Source organism: Mya arenaria, chromosome 5 (genome assembly GCF_026914265.1).
Source record: "Mya arenaria isolate MELC-2E11 chromosome 5, ASM2691426v1".
Taxonomy (NCBI): Eukaryota; Metazoa; Mollusca; class Bivalvia; order Myida; family Myidae; genus Mya; species Mya arenaria.
In genome coordinates, this window is record NC_069126.1 from 26510443 (window position 1) to 26528424 (window position 17982).

General features: G+C 38.6%; 1 protein-coding gene across 7 annotated transcripts in view; it reads right to left on the reverse strand.

Annotated features, from left to right (window-relative positions):
- LOC128234614 (histone-lysine N-methyltransferase 2D-like) overlaps nucleotides 1-17982 on the reverse strand; it is a 258013-nt gene that overhangs the window by 127259 nt on the left and 112772 nt on the right. For all 7 annotated transcript variants that reach the window (XM_052948961.1, XM_052948963.1, XM_052948960.1 and 4 more), the window contains exons 32-35: nucleotides 17489-17584; nucleotides 11348-12057; nucleotides 2373-2448; nucleotides 1562-1828 (exon numbers count right to left, since the gene is read on the reverse strand). In XM_052948961.1, coding sequence (XP_052804921.1) covers nucleotides 1562-1828; nucleotides 2373-2448; nucleotides 11348-12057; nucleotides 17489-17584 — 1149 coding nt within the window. The remainder of the gene's footprint in view (nucleotides 1-1561; nucleotides 1829-2372; nucleotides 2449-11347; nucleotides 12058-17488; nucleotides 17585-17982) is intronic.

The window sequence follows — 17982 nt, forward strand, 5'->3', positions numbered from 1 at the left end:
TATGTTCGAACAGTTGTTTTTGACTGTAATTTGTTAGGTATGAAAGCAAATGTTCGAACATTCAGCTTCAAAGATCAGTAAAATGTTTGATAAATGGGATAACCGGTAATAAACGGTAAGTTGTTAATTTCCAATTATATATTTATTTAAATTTATAAAACATTTCTTTATATTTTTTAAACATTTTTTGACATAATTTACTGAAGTCCTGTGTTCTGTTTTTATCAAGGCAAGTACATGTTACAACAAAGGAATTTAAAAGTTGTTCTGAAAGTTGATATTTTCACACCTTATTTTGCAGTGAAAATATCAAATTGATATTTTCACTGTTGTTATTTCACTGTTAAAACCCCATATTTCATCGTAAAGCATGAAAGAAAAGATTGTAACTTAGAATAATCTAAATGAAGTTTATAATAAGTCCAATGGAAAAGTCTAATTATTAATTTTATTATTAAGTAAAAATGAAATAATTATTTGAATCTATGAACCTAAAAAAAATAACAATAATTACCTCAGAAGTAACTATGTTAAAGACTTAATAAAATTTAAAAAAATCTATTCCCTTGTTACTAAAAATAGAAAGTAGTGGAATCTCCAACAAAAAGGGAGACCATATAGCAAAACTTGCTGCCCTTGCTTCACGAGTAAACTTTACATTACTATCAGATTTTAACATTTTGTTGCTGTTGTTGTTGTTGTTAATGATCAATCATGACTCCTTGTTGTATTTTTGTAGATGGTCACCCAAGGAAACTTTCTGTAAAGTTTCATTGAATTTGGACTGGTAGTTTCAGAGGAGATGTTTTTTAAAGCAAAACAGGAAGTCGGCCATTATGTTGTTGTTGTTGTTGATCAATGGTGACCCCTTGTTGTATTTTTGTAGGTGGTCATCCAAGAAAGCTTCCTGTGAAGTTTCATTGAATTTGGCCAGATAGTTTCAGAGGCGAAGTTTTTTAAGCAATTGTTGATGGATGGACGGACAGACAGACGGACAGAAGCCGGACAAAGACCGATCACAATAGCTCACCTTGAGCACTTCGTGCTCTGGTGAGCTAAAAAGTACTAAAACCCAGAGTTATGGTTCCTGTGCACTGTATGGCCTGGACAATACCAATTTTGAAAAAATGCTTAAGCTGAGATGACTTATTCAATTTGCATGATATGTTTATTGATCTTGTGCACTGCATCCCCTTAATCCCATCTATCTATATAACAAGTTCATTTTAATCCAATCAGTAGTTTTGAAGTTATTCTCCAGGATGTGATGGAGGGACGGCCGGACTGCTGGACAGAGGAACAAAGAGGCAAATTTAGCAGAATAAAAAGGGTTGAGGGGAGATATCTTAATAGATATGCATGATAGGATCATGGTTTTTGAGCATACTGCACTTCCTCTCATTGCCATCTTTCAATTCAATCCGATTAATAGTTTTGTAGTTATCTTCTGACAAGGGTGTGATGGATGGACAGACAGATATAAGAATAGACAAAGCAGCAGCTATATGCTTCTCCGCTCAGTGGACTTCAAATGATTTGTGTTCAAGAAGCTTGTACTTACTCAGGAAATCTCCAAGGTCCACATCTTCATGTTTCTCCTCAAGACCAGAGCCTGACGATTTCCTCTCTGTCTTTCCCTTCCCAGGCTCCATGACCTGCCCCTGACCTTGAGTCCCAGAGGTGTGGCCACTTTTCTCCCCCTGGCTAGTTATGGGTGGGGTGTCAATCCCAGCGCGAATGTAGCCCTTGGAAACAGCAAGGGTGTGGATCTTTTGTTTAAAGTCCTGCAGTTTGTCATTCAGGTCCTGCTGGCCCTCTACACCAACACCTTTATACACAAACTTCATCATCATATACACTGACATTGATATTCTACATAAAAAAAATGGCACTTACTCTAAATCTTTTATATTATGCACCAGTCAATTGTGACCACGGCCCCCCCCCCAGGTCTGGGGGTATACTGGGGATAGCCGGGGAAATGGGCCGTGTTTTTACCTTTCAGGTGGCCCTGCAGTGCCGGGTGAATGTGGTGGTTTTGTCTTCGCTTTAAATATAGCGGGGAATGGGCCTCACCTAGGGTCGCTGGGGTACGGGGGTATTTGGCGGGGATTTTACTATCTGTTCGTCCCCGCAGGGCGGGAATTTTAGCCGGGGTTGGCTGGACCGAAAGTCAAAGTCCCCGCTATTCCCCGGACCTTGGGGGGGCCGTGGTTACAATTGACTGGTGCATTAGTAGTCTACTTTTGTTTCTTTTTAATATGCACTGAACATTTAAGGAGTTTACTTTTTTTATATTTTTTCAAAACTTATAAATGTTCTGTTGAAAGCATTAGTAATTGATAATCTGAGATAGTAGTTCAAGTACTTGCCAAGTATGGCTGCTTGTTGTGCCCTTGCCTCATCCTGTCTCCTAGCCAGCATCTCCGCAGTCACCTGGCCACCATCCTGTACAATATAAACGCCTTTCAACAACTGAACACAAATAAAGAACTGAATTTATTCCCATAATGCACTTTCCCTGAATATAAAATTGAGCAACTTATCAGTTAAACAAAACATTGAAAGGCAGGGATGTGATTGACTTGGCAGCTGGAGGGCTGAAACTTTTTCGGCCATGGGTTTATGGGGCGCTCTTGGGTCAAAAGCGCATTGCTGTAGAAGAAAAAATGGCTTTTTAGAAGCTCTTTTGAGAGCTCTCCTGACTTAAAATTTGAAGCAAACTGGAAAATTAACTTAAAGAACAGAAAGCAACCAATTTTTTTTTTTCAGGTAAAAAAAAAACCCAAAAAAACAAGCATTTTCAGTGAAAAGATATCCCCCACCAACGATGGCTTGTTTGTGCTTGATGGCTTGTTTGTGCTTGATATCCCTTTCCGAGCCAAATTATAAAATATCGACCGGGACTACTTTATGATAAAAAATTTAACGAAATAAATCAGAGGGATGATTAAATAAAACTGTCTTTTCCAAAACTGCTTACTCGGAAACATCAATCATTGCAAAATAGTACTCAATAGTTGAGATAAAAATGTAGCCGTAGAAATTCACCGAAGAAGCTCATTGCAGGATGTTGGTTCATATGACATTCAAGTTTCAATAAATTCTAGCAGCTAGTTACTGAGAAACGGCTGCAAACAATTATTTTTTAATAAATCAAGGGCAATAACTCTAAGGAAAATTGACCAATCCAAAAGAAACAAGAGATGTTTGTCAAACATTATGCCCCCCCTGAGCGCCATGTCGTCAGGATTATATGGACAATTGAATGAAATATGCATGGACCGAAATGACAGCTGATTTGTTGCCGTTAAGGCAGTTTTAAGATTATGACCATTAAAGTGTGAGGATAGAGTGTGTTATGACCATGACATTTTACTCTATGAACTCAAAATCCAGAGTCATCAGCTGGTCATCAGAAAACTAAATGTCAAGTTCGAGGGCCATGGGTGCAGGCATTGTCAAGTTATCACACAGACAAGTTTTTTTCGTTCAAGGTCACTGTGACCTTGACCTTTGACCCAATGACCCCTTAAATCGTAAGGGGTCATCTACAAGTCAGATGCAACTCCAAGTCAAGTTTGAAGGCCATGGGTTCAGGCATTGTTGAGTTATCACTCGGACAACCTTTTACCATTCAAGATCACTGTGACCTTGACCTTTGGCTCTATGAATCCTAAAATCAATAAGGGTGATCTACTGGTCAGGCTTAACATCCATGTCAAGTTTAATGATCATAGGTTCAGGCATTGTTGAGATATCAGTGGGAGAAGATTTGTTAACTTTTTTGCGTTAAAGGTTACTGTGACATTGACCTTGGCCTGATGACCCCTAAAGTTGATAGGGGTCATCTACTGGGCAGGCCCAACCTTCATGTCAAGTTTGATGACCATAGGTCCAGGAATTGTCGAGTTCGCTTTCAAGGTCACTGTGACCTTGCCCTTGACCCCTAAAATCAATAGGGGTCAGGCCCAACCTCCATGTCAAGTTTGAGGGCCATGGGTGCAGGCATTGTTGAGTTATCACTCGGACAACCTTTAATCATTCAAGGTCACTGTGACCTTGACCTTTGGCCCAATGACCCCTTAAATCAAAAGGGACCATCTTCTGGCCAGGCCCAACCTCCAAGTCAAGTTTGAGGGCAATGGGTGCAGGCATTGTCGAGTTATTACTCGGATAACCTTTTACCATTCCAGGTCACTGTGACCTTGACCTTTGGCCTGATGACCCCCCAAAACAGGCCCAACCTCCATGTCAAGTTTGAGGGCCATGGGTGCAGGCATTGTTGAGTTATCACTCGGACAACCTTCAATCATTCAAGGTCACTGTGACCTTGACCTTTGGCCCAATGACCCCTAAAATCAATAGGGACCATCTTCTGGCCAGGTCCAACCTCCAAGTCAAGTTTGAGGGCCATGGGTGCAGGCATTGTCGAGTTATCACTCGGATAACCTTTTACCATTCCAGGTCACTGTGACCTTGACCTTTAGCCCAATGACCCCTAAAATCAATAGGGACCATCTTCTGGCCAGGTCCAACCTCCAAGTCAAGTTTGAGGGCCATGGGTGCAGGCATTGTCGAGTTATCACTCGGACAACCTTTTACCCCACCAGGTCACTGTGACCTTGACCTTTGGCCAGATGACCCCCAAAAACCATAGGGGTCAACTCCTGGTCAGGACAATTCTCCAAGTCAAGTTTGAGGGCCATGGGTGCAGGCATTGTCGAGTTATCACTCGGACAACCTTTTACCATTCAAGGTGACTGTGACCTTGACCTTTGGCCAGATGACCCCAAAAAACAAAAGGGGTCATGTACTGGTTGGGCCCAATTCCAAGTCAAGTTTGAGGGCCATGGGTGTAGACATTGTCTAGTTATCACACGGAAAACCTTTAACCATTCAAGGTGACTGTGACCTTGACCTTTGGCCCGATGACCCCCAAAAACAATAGGGGTCTTCTACTGGTCAGGCCCAACCTCCAATTCAATTATGGGGGCCATGGGTGCAGGCATTGTCGAATTATCACTCGGACAATCTTTTACCATTCAAGGTCACTGTGACCTTGACCTTTGGCCCGATGACCCCCCAAAAACAATAGGGGTCATCTCCTGGTCAGGCCCAACCTCCAATTCAATTATAAGGGCCATGGGTGCCGGCATTGTTGAGTTATCACTCGGACAACCTTTTACCATTCAAGGTCACTGTGAACTTAACCTTTGACCCGATGAGCCCCAAAAACAATAGGGGTCAGCTACTGGTCAGGCCCAACCTCCAAGTCAAGTTTGAGGGCCATGGGTGCAGGCATTGTCAAGTTATCACTCGGACGACCTTTTACCATTCAAGGTCACTGTGACCTTGACCTTTGGCCTGATGACCCCCCAAAACACTAGGGGTCATCTACTGGTCAGGCCCAACCTTCATGTGAAGTTTGATGACCATACGTCCAGGAATTGTTGTTATCACTCGGACAAGCTTTGGTCTACCGACGGACTGACCGACCAACATACCGACCGACCGACATGCCTGTGCAAAGCAATATACCCCTCTTCTTCGAAGGAGGGCATAAATGAGTTTTTCAAAAAATCAAGGGCAATAACTCCAAGTACAATTGACCAATCCAAAAAAAAAATGAACAGGCATCATCCCTGTATAGTAATTCATATTTATTTTAAGTTTCATGAAATTCTGCCAGCTAGTGACTGAGAAATGACTGTGAATGTGCATTTTTCAAAAAATCAAGGGCAATAACTCCAAGGATAATTGACCAATCAATTTTTTTTTTGACGGGCATCATTCCAGTATAGTGGTTCATATTCAATTTAAGTTTCATGAAATAGTTACTGAGAAAACGCAGGTGACGGACGGCCGGACGGAAGGAAGGACGGAAGGACAACGCCATTTCAATATTTTTTATATATATCTTTTTTTTAGGGGGGGGGGGTCTCTGGGGCCATTAGATCCGCGGAATTCCAAGAATCCGCAGACAAATCACAGCCCTGACAGGTAGGTAGGGGTTATGTTCGGGTTCAGAGTGATTCGTCATTATATCCATAGCAAGTTCGAATTCGATATCTTTCCCGTCCAAAGCGCAATAATGTTTCTTAATAAAAAACAACAACATTTGTTATGGTTTAAATGGCTTTTTTAAGTCAATATTTGTATTTAAAAAAAATAATGAACTTCCTTTATCAATTCTTCTCATTACTTTGTATTCCTTGATATTTTAAATTGTATTTTTTGTCATTCTGTATGAAGGAATTACTACACAATATGTAATTAAATGAGATAAAAATGATAAATTTCCAACTCATACATAAAACAAGAGCTGTCACAGTATGTGACGAATGCCCCCGAATGTGACATTGACCTATGAACATGGTCAGTACATGAAAAGTTAAAGATCAAACAAATACATATGGCAAGTTATTTTAAATTGCCTCTGAACATAAAAAAATACCACCCGTACTTGACAACCTACATTCTTATGTCCTTATATTCAGCATTCCAATGTGAATAAACACTAAGTGTATCTTTCACCTTAGAGACAGGGACATGGGTCTTGCATGCAACACGTCGTCTTGGTATGTCGAACACATGTGGCAAGTTATTTTAAAATCTGTCCACACAAGAGAAAGCGACACGACGACCTATACTCTATGTCTTTATATGCAGCATTCCATCGTGAATAAACACTAAGTCTGACCTTGACCTTAGAGACAGGGAAACAGGTCTTTCACGCAACCGTCTTGGTATGTTGAACACTTGTGGCAAGTTATTTTAAAATCTGTCCATACAAGGGAAAGTAACAGCCGGACACAACGACCTAAAATCCATGTCCTTATATATGCAGTATTCCATTGTGAATAACACTAAGTGTGACCTTGACTTTAGAGGTAGGGACATAGGTCTTGCACGCGACTTATCTTCTTGATATGTCAAACACATGTGGCAAGTTATTTCAAAATATGTCCATACAATAGAAAGTTACAGCCCGGACATGACAACCTATACTCTGTGTCCTTATATGCAGTCTTCCATTGTGAATATACACTAAGTCTGACCTTGACCTTATAGACAGGAAAACGGGTCTTGCACGTGAATCTGTCCATACAAGAGAAAGTTACAGCCCGGACACGAGTTCTTGAGCCGGACACACGGATGGACGGACTGACAGACGTTGCGATTTTAATATGCCCACCTTCACGGGCATAAAAACAGATGTCTCCCCCAATGGGTTTCTCATTCAGTTCCACAACAATTGACATTGGGAAATAGAAACAAATGTATGAAAAAAAGAAAGTTTGAAGCAGAAACAGTGAAGTACATAAACAAGAGGGCCATGATGGCCCTAAATCGCTCACCTGAGTAAAAGAGTTTAACCTTTGTTATTATTATAGCTTGTTTCTCAAAGAATATTGAACAAGAGCTGTCAAAGTATGTGACAAATGCCCCCCAATGTGACATTGATCTATGAACAAGTACATAAAATGTTGATCTTGCCTTTATGTGTCAAATACATATTGCAAGTTATATTAAATTGCCACTGAGCATAGAAAAAAACCCAATCATACTAAATGACAGCCAACACTCTTTATGTCCTCATATTCAGCATTCCATTGTGAATAAACACTTAGTGTATCTTTCACCTTAGAGGTAGGGACATGGGTCTTGCACACGACACGTTGTCTTGGTATGTCGAAAACATATGGCAAGTCATTTTAAAATCTGTCCATATAAGAGTAAGTCACAGCGCGGACACGACAGCATATATTTTCCTTCAGGTTGCCATGGCAACCAGAGTTCTGCATGGAATTAATTTTTTTGAACAATTTTGAAAAAGCACCAACCAAGGATCATTCCTATGAAGTTTCATCAAAATTGTCCAAGCGGTTTAGGAGAAGAAGATGATTGTAACCAATTGTTGACACTTTTCCTTTAGGTTGCCATGTCAACCAGAGTTCTACATGGAATTAATTTCTTTGAACAATTTTGAAAAAGCACCAACCAAGGATCATTCCTATGAAGTTTCATCAAAATTGTCAAAGCGGTTTAGGGAAAGAAGATGATCATAACCAATTGTTGACATTTTCCTTTAGGTTGCCATGGCAACTGGGCCAAACAAAATTATGTGAACAAATTTAAGAGAGGTCCATGCAAGGACACTTCAAACCAAATTTGCTGAAGATCTATCAAGGGGTTCATGCGAAGAAAATGTTAAGTTTTTTTTACTAATTTTAGCTCTGGTGGCCCTTAAAAGGCGCCAAACAAAATTATTTGAAAAGACCTGACAGAGGCCCATGCTAGGATGCTTCAGACTTGAAGATCCATCAAGCAGTTAATAAGATCAAGTTGTTTAAAGGTTTTCTATTTTTTGCTCTGGTGACCCCTAAAAGGGGCCAAACAAAACCATTTGAACAAAGTTGAGAGAGGACCATGTAAGGATGCTACATATCAAGTATGGAGTCATTCTGACCTTTACCTTCAGAGGAAAAGATGTTTAAGTGACAAGACAATGTAAAAATAAATGACCCCTGAGCAAGGCCAATTTGACCCCGGGACAATAATTTGAATACCTTTGGTGTCGGTCCTCTAGGTAACACTATATACCAAATATGAAAGCTCTAGGTCTTATATTTTGGAGAAGAGGATTTTTAAAGTTTTATTATATAAGACTATATAAAAATATTGAAAACCTAAGCCTATGAACACGGGGGGTGGCCAATTTTGACCCTAGGGCTAAAGTTTCAACAATCTTAATAGTGGTCCGATAAACAATGCTTCATACCAAATATCTAAGGCCTTCGCCTTTTGGTTTCGGAGAAGAAGATTTTATAAGTTTTCATCATATACAGATATAAGGAAACCCATGACCGCCTGGGTGGGGCCATTTTTTGACCCCAGGGCCAAAGATTGAACAATATTGGTACAAGTCAACTAGATGATATATCATGCCAAATATCTAAGCTCTTGTCACTACTTGATTTTACGTGTGTATCTATATATGTATATTTGTTATTAATTGTTGTATGTGGCCCATATTGAAAATTGGTATGTGTACTAAATATGTTATCCAGTTTAAATTAAGACGTTACTTGTCTTTGTGAGTTCGGAGAAGATTTTTTAAGTTTTCACTTTAACGCATATAGAGAAAACCCATCAGCCCCGGGGTGTGGCCAATTTTGACCCCAGGGCCATAATTTGAACAAACTTGGTAGAGGTCCACTAGACGATGAATCATGCCAAATATCTAAGCTCTAAGCAACGTAAGTTCAGAGGAGATGAATTTTGAAGTTTTCACTATAAACATATAGAGAAAACCCATGACCCCCGAAGGGGGTTGGGCCAATTTTGACCCCAAGGCCATAATTTGAACAATCTTTGTAGAGGTCCACTAGACGATGAATCATGCCAAATATCTAAGCTCTAGTCCAAGTAAGTTAAGAAGAGAAGATTTTTGAAGTTTTAACTATAAACATATCAAGTATACCCATGACCCCCCGGGGCGGAGCCAATTTTGACCCCAAGGCCATAATTTGAACAATCTTTGTAGAGGTCCACTTGACGATGAATCATGCCAAATATCTTAGCTCTAGTCCAAGTAAGTTCAAAGGAGAAGATTTTTGAAGTTTTCACTATAAACATATAGAGAATACCCTAACCCCCCTGGGCGGGGCCAATTTTGACCCCAAGGCCATAATTTGAACAATCTTTGTAGAGGTCCACTAGACGATGAATCATGCCAAATATCTAAGCTCTAGTCCAAGTAAGTTAAGAGGAGAAGATTTTTGAAGTTTTAACTATAAACATATCAAGTATACCCATGACCCCCCGGGGCGGGGCCAATTTTGACCCCAAGGCCATAATTTGAACAATCTTTGTAGAGGTCCACTAGAGGATGAATCATGCCAAATATCTAAGCTCTAGTCCAAGTAAGTTCAAAGGAGAAGATTTTTGAAGTTTTCACTACAAACATATAGAGAAAAACAATGACCCCCCGGGGCGGAGCCAATTTTGACCCCAAGGCCATAATTTGAACAATCTTTGTAAAGGTCCACTTGACGATGAATCATGCCAAATATCTAAGCTCTAGTCCAAGTAAGTTCAGAGGAGAAGATTTTTGAAGTTTTAACTATAAACATATAGAGCATACCCATGACCCCCCAGGGCGGGGCCAATTTTGACCCCAGGGCCATAATTTGAACAAACTTTGTAGAGGTCCACTAGACGATGAATCATGACATATATCTAAGCTCTAGGCCAAGTAGGTTCAGAGGAGAAGATTTTTTAAGTTTTCACTATAAACATATAGAGAAAACCCATGACCCCCCGGGGCAGGGCCAATTTTGACCCAAGGGCCATAATTTGAACAATCTTGGTAGAGGACCATTTGGTGATCCTACCTACCATATATCAACGGCCTAAGCCTTGATGTTTGGGAAAAGAAGATTTTTAAAGTTTTTCCTTTCCATTGCCATGGCAACCAGAGTTCTGCATGGAATTCAATTCTTTGAACAATTTTCAAAGGGGACCACCCAAGGAACATTCCTGTGAAGTTTGGATGAAATTGGCTAAGCGGTTTATGAGGAGATGTCGTTTAAAGTAAAAGTTTACGGACGGATGACGGACGGACGGACGGACGCCGGACAAATTGTGATCACAAAAGCTCACCTTGTCACTATGTGACAGGTGAGCTAAAAACATTAGTGTTACCTTGACTTTGAAACAAGCTGGTTGTAGCACATGCACATCGTCTCTATATGGTGAACATTTAGGGGTAGTTATATCAAAAACATTCAAGTGGTTCAAGAGATATGGAGCAGACACGATTTCTGATGGACAGACAGACAAGACAGACAACTCTAGGGAAAACAATATTTCTTGCCATTTATAGGGAGAGAAAAGTCTTCTATCATAAAGCTGTAAGATCTTTTGTTTCATTCTTGTGAGCTCTGATCGAAACAATAAGCCTCTTGAATATGATTGTTATAATAAGCCCCTTGAATATTTCAGTATGCAAATATCACTGCCAGAACAAAAACACATCATTTCTACTATTTTTGTTAAACACCATAAAAGTATCCGTTTATTTCTTTGTATTATACAATAGACAAAGATAAAAGAAATTGTCTAATCTTCTACCATATAATTCTTTTTTCTTTTGATTTAAAAAAAAAATCAAATAATTATTTTCAGAGTGATAAGCCTGGCACTACAGAAAGCACAGCTTGTAATATATCATTTCTTTACAGATAATGTAAAGAACTACAAAAAAACAACAGAATACAAAACACACATGTATATGCAAACAAACTAAACACATATGAATATGAATATGTAGAATACTCACAGCAGATGGTTCTGTAGGTTGTAAGCCTGGATTGGGCATGGGTTGTCTCCTCATGTGTTCTCCAGACATTATGCCATCTGGGATCCTGGGTCGAAATTGGGCATTTTGATCACAAGGCATTGACATTGACCTAGGCATTGGGGGTCTTGGGCAACGTAGGCGGAGCATACCCCCGGTCATGGACATTGGCAGACCACCCTCCACACGACCACAAGGCTCTGAGGCTGATGGAAAGGCAAATGGGTCATCAGTCACTCCCTTGGGTAGACTTGGCTGGCACTCAAACCTAGGAGATGGCATGCCAGGTCTCAGTGGTAGTGGTGTCACTGGTGGTCTAGGATAGGGATCCTGGTCCGGCCCAGGCCAGTGGCCACTGTGAGTCGGGGCTTGTGATCGTGGGAGGCTAAATTGACCTTCATGGTGCATGTGACCAAACTGGTCCTGGCTTCGAACTGGGCTACAGAAGGGCTCTGTCATGTTGCTCCCATCCCCTGGCCTCTGTGGTGTTATGGAGCCTGGGGGTCGCACCAATGGTGAGTGACTCAGGCCCTCAGAACCTGGTGGCCGGGGGGTCCCCTGAGGCATGCCAAACTCACGAGTGGTTGATGGTGTCATCCCATATGGGTCCTGTGAACGTGGAGTAGTTGGTATCTGTTGGTAAGGGTCCTGCACATAACTTTGGTTGGGACTTGGCTGACTTGGTGACTGACCTGCAAGTTAAGAAAAAAAATCTGACAAATTTCTTTCAAATGTTTTTAAGATACACAGAGATACAGTTCCTGACATTAATCATCTTTGTGTACAAAGGTAATGGCTTTATAAAGATCACTAGGCAGACAGGACATCAGACTCTAACCTTAAGTTTCATAACAGAAGCTAAATCCAAGATTCTTTTTACATTTACTATGTTATTCATGAATGCCCTTGTAGATCAATGATATAAGATAATGATTCATAAATAAAACCTTCTGTTTTCTAGAACTCAGATTTTCAACTTTGATCGGGTGGTATTAATACACTGTTGTAATTTGTTTTGTTTTGTAGGTAAAACAGATCTACTACTCAAAAAAACATACCAGGCAGGGCTTCTAAAACTTTGAAACCTCAATCCGTCCGGACCTGGCGGCATCCCCCCCCCCCCGCAAAAAAAATCCCCCCCCCCCTAAAAAAAAAAGGCCTGTTCAGAAGTCCGATTGCATAAAAATGTCACCCATTTTCGCGACTTCTTTTCTGTCAATATTTTTCCACGATGTGGCAATTCGTAAGAGGGCTCTAGAGCCAGCATAGCCGATTGAGATAGTCATAGATTCAAGCTTAATTCAAATGAGATTCCCATCAATTCTGTAGCGTTTCGAACAAGAACGAGTGGGATCGTAATTAACTGTGGCCGGGGAAAAGCGGTCAGACGACAAAAAGTGAAACAGTATTATGATTTATTTGCTTAATGCTTTTACAGTGGGTCAAAATTCATCTGATAATCTTTAATAATAATATATATCTAGATTTATAATCGGGGCTTCAAGCTATAAGTGTGATATCGACAACGATTTTTTCATTAAAATGACGTAAGCGGCGCACTCAGCTTTCAGATATTTTTAGTCAAGCGTGTTGCTGTTGATATCCTTTATATGACTAGGTTAATTAATTCGGATTTTTAAAACTTTCGCGGATTAACAATGACAACTGCAATAATCTTTAAAATCGTTTTTAACCACTAATGCTTCTTGATTACAATTTAAATTGAACAGTTTGGTAATCAAATAACGGATATATCATGTAATGATCAACAACGACATAGCATATTGCCATGTGAAAAAATGAAGCGATTTTAACACTTAATCAGGATAGCTGCAAGCACATAATTAACACATTATTTGTTTAATTGTGTGTTCTGCGACCTACCAATACACGTGATAGGACCGATTGCAAGCGTCTGCTAATTAACAGATAGGCTATAGAGTGATCAGCATAGTGGAAAGAGCAGCTGGTCGCATTGGTCTGATGGTAACTAAGACACTTGTATGACCTATAGGGGGTAGTTTTGAATGTGTGAATGACCCATGAATAATTTGTGTATTACAATTTCTACAACGTTTACTGACTAAGCAGTTTTGGACCGAAATTATAAAAAAATGAGAAAATTTCGGACCGATTTTTTTACACCTTTTGAAACTGAAATCGGTCTGGCTTGGTCAAAATTGGTCCAGACCGGCAAAATGCCGGTTTTTAGAAGCCCTGATATCAGGTATTACATTGTTGAGAGACATTCCCTGCATAAAGGTAAATTTCTTTCACATTACAGTTCAGTGAAAGAAAAGCTTCAGTTAAGATCAGTTAGCCTACAGAATCTACAACGCTTCCTAATATAGCATAAGCATCAATTTGATAAACAATTGTATTTTTATTTCTCATAATTTCTCATAATTTCTGTTTCAAGAAATGATATGAGGTTTGCAATCTTTTACTTTAGGGCTATTCCATTTAAACATGTAACCCAGGGGGGACGGCAATTTTTTTAAATCATATATGGAAGGGTTGTCTTTTTCGCTAATTTGCATCTGTAGTTGTAGTTGTCAAATTTCGAAATTTGCTTCTGATAGGGGTGTCTAAATTTTAATTGCATATGACGTAAGGGTGAAAATCTCTTCAGACCGATCGAACAGATAACTTGTGTTATCTTCCTTGAAATGTTTATACTTTGTAGAATTCTTCTGTTTTTTTCCGCTGATTGCAACTTCGCAATATACCATAATCCTTTGTGGCATGATAACTTTCAGTTTCCTTCTGGGTTATAAAGAAGTATAATAACAGCGCTAAAATCAGATTAATTTTCACCCCAGGTTTGTTATAAATTATATTTTCTCATTAGATATGGCATTACAATGGATTTATAATACATCGTAGAAAAATAATATGCATGACACACTATACACCTAGACAGGAGGTTGTGATTGGTGGGGTAAATTGTTCTGAAAATGAATGCTGTTCCTACTCTTATTTGATTTTTTTTTTAATCAAATAGACAAAACATTTGTTTTGAGAACATTATTACTCTGTCTGGCTGACTGTCACAATTTAATGCGGAATTTGTGCTATCTAATAATGAATATTTTAGATTAAACGTTTATACAGCATAAATATATATATATATAGATAGTCCTATATATAAACATATCATCAATATACATCATGAAGTTTATATTTACGAGTCAAACACATTTGATAAACTTGTGGCTTTACTGACGTTTGTAAGGGTTGTAATTGTATATAAAAAAATTGCTATTTAATCATTAATACTAGTGTCGATTATTTTCTGCAGAAACTTGACACAATAACCTTTTAACTGCTGTGTGCACAGTACTATAATACTACATAATAGACATGCTACATTAGAGTTAATATCTCATGCTATAACCTGTGTAGTGTTTTTTTAATGATTTGACAGTTAAACTTTAATAATATGATGGCCACCATACTAGTCCCATACATGGTACACACATGCCTGGAAAAAAATTAACACCAATCAGACTTATTGCTAAATTTAAAAAAAATATATATATACTTGTGCTTGTAATGCTCCCTTCCTTTTTCTACAGGTATGATTCAAATATGCTGATGTTATGTTTTGAGAACATTACTTTCCATCAATATCTCCGCTAGAATTGGTTTGGCTGCTATTACACCCAGGACAGCAAGTGGACAATGATGGACCACAAGTGCTGGTCGACAGACTACTGTTGGTTGAACAGCTTTCGTTTATACACCCTTTCAATTAATCGCTAAATTTACACATAAGAGTTGCGCCCCTTACCGAAAATGACGTAGGTTGAGGATTAAAAACGTCCCGATACGGCGATTCCTGCTTTGATTATCGCTGAGCATTACAGGAAATCAATCATGCGCGCAGTATATCTTGTCGAATTTGGTAATATTTTGCTTTTATTTTGCTATTATATTATTCTGACAATGCACCACGTCACAAGATAAGATTAATACTGTATTTTATCAGAAATCCTGTCATCGATGTGGGTTGTGGATTTCGGACAGTTTCTCGATTATTTCTTTCCCATTTGGATTTTATCAAAATCAATTAAATAATTTTGAGTGAAGTGGGTTTTGTTTTTTGGAGAAATATGATTATACACATTTGTAATATGTACCAAACAGTGTCATTCACTACCTTCATCCTTGTTTAAATTTACAGTCATGATGCTAGCCTGTACTACATTGCAACGCAGAACCACAGCGCTGCAAGGTTGAATGTGGCAAAATTTATTGTCACACTGAATATATTAAATTATGCACCGGTGATGTTACCAAGATTTTGCATTAAATTTAGAACCATGACAGATGCATGTATATTAGAAAGCACTTAAAACAGCTATTCCGGCAAATAAGTAACTTATATAGAATATTATTTTTAGTGAAGAGCTGGTTAAAAAAATGAGCACTTCTGGTGTTCTGGTCTAAGAATAATTGATCTGTGTGTGCTGTAAAAAGTTCATTGAAATCTAATGTACTGTTATTATTTTACTGGAATGTCTACGTGTGGTTATTATTTTGCTGAAATTATACGTTCTGTAGTTGATTCTTTGAAATATGTATTTTCGATTACTATTTTACTGTCAGTGCTCCTGTCTGCTCATTAAATTTTCTTGTTTTGAAGTTAAAAGTTTATGATCCTGGATTTTGAATATATTTATATGTATGTGGTTAATGGTCCCAATGTTAATAATTTTCCCCATATTCATAATCATGTTCATAATTGTCTTTCATATTTTTAGAAATACATGTACACGAATAACAACTGTTATCACGATTATGCATTTCAATGAATTTGTTTGCTAGTTCATACTGTTCAATAAACTCATATTCATGTACCTTTTATTAAGTTCTTGCTATCAATTTTCACTTAAAAAGGCTGTATTGCTAAAGTTCTTCGATACAAGTTCCATTTAAAGTGTATGATTCTAAGGTTAATTATAGCAAATTTAATCTCCTCTTTAAGAGTGTCCAGCTCTGCAGTTGTAGAGATTTCATTATTGAAATGGACAATACATCTTGTCTTTTATTTATTTCATTTAAATGATCAATTTGCACTTTTCCAATACCCCTAAAAAGGGCCTATACAAACTAGAGCTCTCACAGGAGTGACGAATACCCCCAAATGCCGCCTGGACACAGGAATGGCAAACCATTCCTTTGAAAAGAGGCCATAACTCCAAGGTTACTGCACACTGCATCTTCTTTTATCATGCATGTATTGTTTTATTTAAATCTGTTGAGTAATTTAGAAGTTACACTGCTGACAAGAAAAACTAGCTGATGCTCTTGCTGATCTCTTCTGGAATAAGACATCTAGAGCATTCAAGAGCTTTTCTTCCAACACGATCATCATCAAATTTTACAAGTACACATTTGGGGTTGAATGCATCCTTATCCACCTGGGAATAAATCCCGGGACTGTTCCTGTAGCCGAATTAACAAGTCCATCTGACAGGTCAATATTTGTAGTAAGCACTACTGTGGCAAATATGCCATACTTAAGTTCTGCTGGTGACCGACAAGCTCACTCCTATATACCCCCTCAAACTTCGTTTGTGGGGGTATAATAAGGACTGCTTATCAGAAAGTTGGCTATTGAATGGAAGGTGTAATCTGGCCACTTGCCTATGAGCTAAAGGGTTAATCAAAGTATAAATCTTATCAGCTTGTTAAATTAATCAATGTACAGTATAGAGGGTATTAGCTTGTTTGCCATTTATCAATGGACAGTATAGAGGATATCCACTTGTTTGCCATTCATCAATGGACAGTATAGAGGATATCAGCTTGTTTGCCATTCATCAATGGACAGTATAGAGGATATCCACTTGATTGCCATTTATTAATGCACAGTATAGAGGATAACAGCTTGTTTGCCATTTATCAATGGACAGTATAGAGGATATCCGCTAGTTTGCCATTTATCAATGGACTGTATACAGGATAACAGCTTGTTTGCCATTTATCAATGGACAGTATAGAGGATATCCACTTGTTTGCCATTTATCAATGGACAGTATAGAGGATATCCCCTAGTTTGCCATTAAACAATGTACACTTTAGAGGGTTGGCTTTTTTATGTGTATTGGTACATACCTCCAGGGATCATCTGGCCTCCAGACCTAATCGGACTTTGCATCCCAACGGGGGTCGAGTTGATGGGGCTTGGCACACCTGGAGTACCTACTGTATCTACAACAAATAAACTGTGCATCATTTCTAACACAGAGTACTCAGGTGTGATAAACATTAAGCTCATGCTTTTGATAATGTACACAAATCATACCATGACTGAAAAATAGTTTTGACTGAGTGACTTTAACCCTCAAGTCTATTCAGGTAGTGTGAACATCGAAATAATCAAGTTTTCTAGTCCAGGTTTTATTTGGCTATTTTCGGAAATTGACCCATACCATTCATACAACATTAGGTATAAAGTAAGGAATATAGTTATTAATCAATCAATTCATACTACATATAACTTGCTGTAATAGAAACTAGAATTTTGAGCCCAGTTGTCAGGTAACATATCTGCCCATCGTTCTTGAACCAAATTTTGAAGAAATTAAAGCTATTAAGCCAATAAACAT